The sequence below is a fragment of the Chelonoidis abingdonii genome, chromosome 1 (genome assembly GCF_003597395.2).
Source record: "Chelonoidis abingdonii isolate Lonesome George chromosome 1, CheloAbing_2.0, whole genome shotgun sequence".
Taxonomy (NCBI): Eukaryota; Metazoa; Chordata; order Testudines; family Testudinidae; genus Chelonoidis; species Chelonoidis abingdonii.
In genome coordinates, this window is record NC_133769.1 from 197,163,533 (window position 1) to 197,169,532 (window position 6,000).

General features: G+C 46.5%; 1 protein-coding gene across 4 annotated transcripts in view; it reads right to left on the reverse strand.

Moving 5' to 3' along the window:
• The window catches only part of APP (amyloid beta precursor protein), a 384,911-nt gene extending 380,331 nt beyond the window's left edge, over positions 1-4,580 (reverse strand). For all 4 annotated transcript variants that reach the window (XM_075073302.1, XM_075073299.1, XM_075073298.1 and 1 more), the window contains exon 1: positions 4,376-4,580. In XM_075073302.1, coding sequence (XP_074929403.1) covers positions 4,376-4,435 — 60 coding nt within the window. In that variant the 5' untranslated portion in view covers positions 4,436-4,580. The remainder of the gene's footprint in view (positions 1-4,375) is intronic.
• Between the last annotated feature and the right edge of the window lie 1,420 nt (positions 4,581-6,000).

Here is a 6,000-nt window from a genome sequence, read left to right on the forward strand (position 1 = left end):
GGGACACAGGCGCAGGTACAGCAACTAATTTAAATGTTTGGTTTGTTTTAATTACAGTCTAGATTTCAAATTGATGTCTTTACTTTAAAGAGGTTGGGTTTTTTGGTGTTTGTCTTTTTTTTAAGAAAAGACAAACCATTAACAAAAAAATCCCAACAGCTATCTTCTTCCTCAAAATAAATGAGAGGTCTGGGGAGGAAATTCTACAAGTCACTACATCAAGAATTTTGTTAGGTAATAAATGTTTTGTATTTTCATTAACTGCAATAACTTTCTAAGGGCTAACATACCAAATGAATTAAAGTACAACTTGTTTAAACATCTTAATTTTAGTTTTATTAATATGCTAGAACCACCTCACTTGCAAATAACATTGGAACAACTAGAGCATTCAAAACAGGGCTGAGAGAAATCTCAATAGTTCCACTAATGCTCTAATTAAAAAAGAAAATCTCAGCTAATAAAATGAGATTGTTCACTAAGAAATTCAGGAAGACAACTTAATTGTGCCTGATTGTGTTAATTTATTGAAATCAGACTATTAGTGGAAATAGGTAACAGAGAAAATATCTATTCAAAAGTATGATAATCAGAAGCAGAAATGCCTTTCCAACTATATACCATGTATACTCGTTCATTAGTCCGTTTGTTTATAAGCCAACCCCCCAAAAATGGATAGGTAAAAACAGCAAAAACGATATGACCCTTTCATAAGCCGACCCTACATTTCAGGGGTTGGAAAACTTTGGCTCCCAGCCTGTCAGGGTAAGCCACTGGCGGGTCAGGACATTTTGTTTACCTGGAGCATCTGCAGGCATGAAGTCCCTCAGCTCCCTGTGGCCATGGTTCGCCATTCCCAGCCAATGGGAGCTATGGGAAGTGGTTGGCTGGGAACTGCGACCACAGGGAGCTGAGGTGCTCCAGACCTGCAGACACCCCAGGTAAACAAAACTAAATGTATCAGATATTCAATTCAATGATTCCACAGAGTTTAAAAATCATTACATTTTGGTGTAGACCCATTTATAAGCCGATCCCTGCTCTTTGATGCGTCACTTTTTTACCAAAAATACTCCGCTTATGAACGGGTATATCACTTATTCATATTCATGACAATTTTTGCTTAGTAGATCTTAAATTCTTCAACACAAGTCAGTCACATGGGTTGAAACAAGGAAGTTACTTAAACAAGTATAGGGTCAGTGTACTAGTAATAAGGACTGCATTTTTTAAAAAATGTTTCAAGAAGCCTTAATATATCTGGATAGCTAGGTATTCTCCTCAATGCGCCATTTCAAACAATTTCTCCTCCTTGTCCTAACTTCTACTTCCCCCTCTCCAACCCCCACCCCAAAAACATAGGACAGGGAAGATTTCTTAAACAAGAACTGCAGGAATTTCTGCTACTTTATGAATTCCTGCTACTTTATGAATTTCAAAAGCAATTTTAAACTGTAGGAGAAAAACCTTCTATTCCTAGAAGAAGGATTTTAAAAGACTCTAAAGCAAGCAGCAAACTGTCAGGAGCAAACAGCCATTTCAACTGAGGCAAATTCTGTCTTCTCCACCTCACCCCTTCTCCCCAACTTCTTCCATCATCGAATGTTTCCGATAATATGCTGAAATAACTCATTAAAAATACTATAGTATCAGGTTTGCACAGGTATGTTTTTGACCGTATGAAGATAATTTAAGGCCTTTTCCTATGCTGAATGCTGTTAAAAACAAAATGTCTACAATGCCTGGCAATTAAATGCAATGTAATTTGAGAATTCCATGTAATTCAGGTCACTGAATAAAACAGGGACTCTCTGCACATACAATGATATTCTTGATTTAAAGAATTATTTCAAGACAAAGAGCGCCAAGCTAAAAATGCAGAATATCGCTCTTCAGCACATAGCACTAAAACGATGGGTGAGGGAAGGGCTCCAATAACCGGATACAATTAATCTTTCCCATAGAAACACAAAACTGATAAAATCCAAGACCCTAATTCTACAAGCACTTATACATATGAGCGGGACTACTCTTGCTGTCTTCATGGATAATTATTCACACGCATAAATGTTTGCAGGATCAGAGCCCAAGACAATATTTTAGCAAAATAAAGATGTAAAAAATTTGCCCTCTTCTTCTACCTCCTGTTTTCTGTCTCTATGTATAATCTGATTTTAGTTTTCTGCTAACAGCACTTAAGTGGAGATTTAATTCATTCATATTTAAAACAATATTGGATTGAATCAAGTTGACAGAACCTGAACCATTTAAAATTTAATCCTGCAAGCTTCCTTGAGATCACTCAGTTGCAAGAACTGCACTCCGCAGGTAGATTAGACTCTGAATCGAAAGCTCTTTAATTTTAAACCAATGTAACAATTTTAACGTTTGAGTTCTATGTATATTCTTATTAACTATTTCAGGAGAAGTTTTTTTAAAAAAAAAGTGTTCCTGCCTCATCTCATCTATCAAGAGTAAGATATTCTGAAGGGCCCCCCGGGGAAATAGATTGGTGGTTCATTGCTGAAGGGCAGTCAGTAGGTTTTTGCTTGGCTGTTTAGACTGAGCTTGCTGTTTGTTTTTATTACACTCCCATTCCTTGAATTCCTCCTTCCTAGCAAGGTATTAATCCCTTTATTCAGAGAGGGAGAACCTGTGCCTCTGAAGGAAAGATTTGGAAAACAAGATCAGAAGATGACTCTGTTCTGATTTTGTATGAAGGGGAGCAACCAGGCTGCACTTGCATTTGTTACCCACTAAGACTCACTGTGTATACAATAAACCCTACTTAAGAAATTAAGATTCCTTCTCTCTTTTCAGAACCTCCTCAATTCCTAAGGAGCTAGGACATATTCAGTTCTTCTTTCTACCCATCCACAGTTCCCTTCAGAGGGGGGAAAAATCCTCCAGCATCTACAAAAGCTCAGCACAACTGCAAAGCTGTCAGACCTTTGCTAACCTGTGCATGGTGTTGGGATGTTTTTCACAAGGGAACCTTCCCCACCCCAGAATTACATGGCAATAATTAAGAAGAGGAGGGGATTGGAAACAGAAAGTTACCGTAGGGAAAGACGAGAACTAGTACTAGAGTATTAGTTTTAACGGGGACTGAGTGGCGGGGACTGAGTGGCGGCCCCCAACATTGTGCTGGGTGTTTTCCCTTATCGCAGCCATGGCCATGTTGCATGCAGCACTGGCTGCCTGCTAGGCAGGGACATCAATGGAAGGGAGAGTTGTTAAACACCTAGCGGTGGCAGGATTTCTCCAGGCTGCAGCTTTCATGACAGTCTGTATTTGCTGCACTGCAGAGGCGCCATCTTCTCGCTCTTAATGTTCGCTCGCTCCAACCCTGCCGACCGGACCCTATAGCCGCCCGGGCCGAGAGAAAACCCCGCAGCCCGGCTCCGCACGCGCGGGGCCAGCGCCTTCCCTTGCAAAGCCGGGGAGAAGGCGTCTCCTCTCCGCGCACCCCCCAGCGGATGTCCCTTGCTCCTAGCCCAGCCGAGCAGAGCCCGGGGGCATGAAACCCCCCTGCTCCCCGCCAGGGGCAGGCGGAGGCAAGGCAGCCTCTCCGCGGGGACCCGGCCCGCAGAGGCCAGGGAAGGCGCAGCTCCGCCCGGCGGAGGCGCTGGGGCTTTGTTTCCCGGGGGCTGGGCAGGAGGGCATTGCCCGGGCGCCGCCGCAGGGCGCGGGCTGCAGCACCAGGCGCCTCCCCGGGGACCCTGCCCTGCGACGGACACTCACCCCCCTCCCCCGCTACTCATCGCCTGCACCGTAGCGAGGGGGTGGGGGTAGCTCTCTCCTGCCCCCGATGTTAGCCGGGAACAAGGCGCCGGGCATTGCTCCAAGCTCCCCAGCCCTCTGTGCGCCGCGGGGCATCCCCGCCCCAGAGGATGCACGATTGTTTCCTCTGCCCCCACCGAGGAGGCGCTCCCTGGCCCCAGTGCACCCCCCGGGCAATGGGCGGGCATTGCCGCACCACGGCCGCCCGCCTATCCCCGGGCGATGTGTCCCACACCCCCGGGGCGGAGAGCTCGCACACAATGAAACCCAGCAGCAAGCCGGCGGCGCGCAGGGGCTGCGGACGGTGCACGGCACTTCGCAGCCTGCTCCCTCCACCCCCTTTTGTTCCCTGCGCTGCTCAGCTGGAGAAGCCCATTGTTCAGCGGTGGGAGGGGAGCCTAGCCATGGAGCCGGGTGGATGGGGGAGCCCAGCCCCTCCTTTCGGGAGCCAGGCAAGGGTCCCTTCGCCCACCTTTGCGGCGCCTGCATGTGGCCGAGCCACCCGGCTACAGGGGCGGCTCTGGGCTCTCCGCAGACAAAGGCTCCGGGAAGCCGAGCAGGAGGGAGAAGAGTGGCACCCCCTGCCCCTTACCTCGACAGCCCGGGCAGTGCAGGAGCAGGACAGCAGGAGGAGCGCTAAATGGGGCAGCATCGCCTCGGGGGGCGGGCAGCGAGGTGGCGGGGGTCTGGCTGTAAATCCGCGCGCTCGCTGCTAGCTTCCAGCCGCCGCCGCTGCCGGGGAATCGGAGTGAGCTGCGGCAGCACCAGCCGAGCTCCGGCGAGAGCGCGAGTCAGCTGATATCCCAGCCCACCCAGAGCCGCGGCAGAGCCAGCGCACACACCCCGGGAGACCTCTAGCGGAGACGCGGGGAAAGCGCAGCCAGCCGGCCGGGGCTCTAGCAAACTCCCTGCGCGTCCAAACTCGCAACCACAGAGCACAGTGCACGCCCGTCTGTGTTCCCTTCAGATTGGAGGGAGCGGTGTCAGGCCCGCTCCTTTTTTGTATTTCCTGCAGGATGCAGGCGGGAGTTATTTTTAAGGACAGCAAACTGCCTTTCTGTTGCAATGTCGGAACCACCTAGCTCTGCCTCCGTCACATCACCGGTCTGGTGAGATTGCTGCCAGACCGCTGCTTGTGCTTAAATCCAAATGAAAGACACGCTTTGCTAGCTGCTTCCAAGCTCATGTCGGAGGGACAGTTCTTTATGTCCTGGAGCCCATCTCCTAGGAGGAAGAGTCCAGGCATTAAACTGATGCTGGATTTGTATGATTGCTTTGTAACTAGAACATGTTTTTACCTGCTCTGGGATCACTGATATCTTCTTTGTTCAGAAAGCTATTGTAATTCTCTACCTCCAGCAGTTTTTGCTGATATCTTTTAGAATGCCCATATGCCTCTTGGTACTTTGTTGACTGATCAGTCATCCCTGTTTTAAATATATATATAAAATGTGCAGAGATAACCCCCAAAATGTTTGTGAAGTCTCCACAAACACACATTCACAAATTAACAGCAAGTTATTTAGAGAAATTTTTCTCTTCATTTTTTTACAACTGGCTAGTTGTCATATTAAACTAGTCTCTTCAAACAGTGATAAGTTATACCATGATTTAATTACTTTATCAGGGTGCTATATCCTGTAGGTAAGCACAGGGTCAATTCCCTAGACCCAGTCCTACAAACACACAAGGCCAAGGCCAAGGCCAAGGCCAAAATTCTACAACTGATACCTTGTAGGTGGATAGCTGTACCCATAAGAGGGCACCATTGCTTACTACTAATTGCAGCATCTGTGCTTGAATTTATAGCATGACTCACACGAGTAAAGCTAGGCACAGGTATAAGTGCTTGCAGGATTGGGGCCCAAGACCCATACATGATGGAAAAACTATTTTTGTGCTGCCTCAACAGAATTAATATTCTATAATATAATGTGTATAATAAATCTGCAAGGAAGCCTAAATGGATAATCTTTATCATAATTTCACAGTGAAATGTGTAAAAGTTAGAAAAATTGCATATTTTGTTGTGGTTATCTTCATTCACATACAGTTTCAAAAGTACCGAGTGAGTCATTCAAAATTAATCCTATTTTTAATAAACCCCTATCCCCAACGCCCACAAAAAACTATTTTATAGTGTTTTTCAAATTTAGAAGCAAAATTTAGAAGCATTATCTTCCTCAAATTTCATGTTCGTTTCAAGAGTTTTCTTAT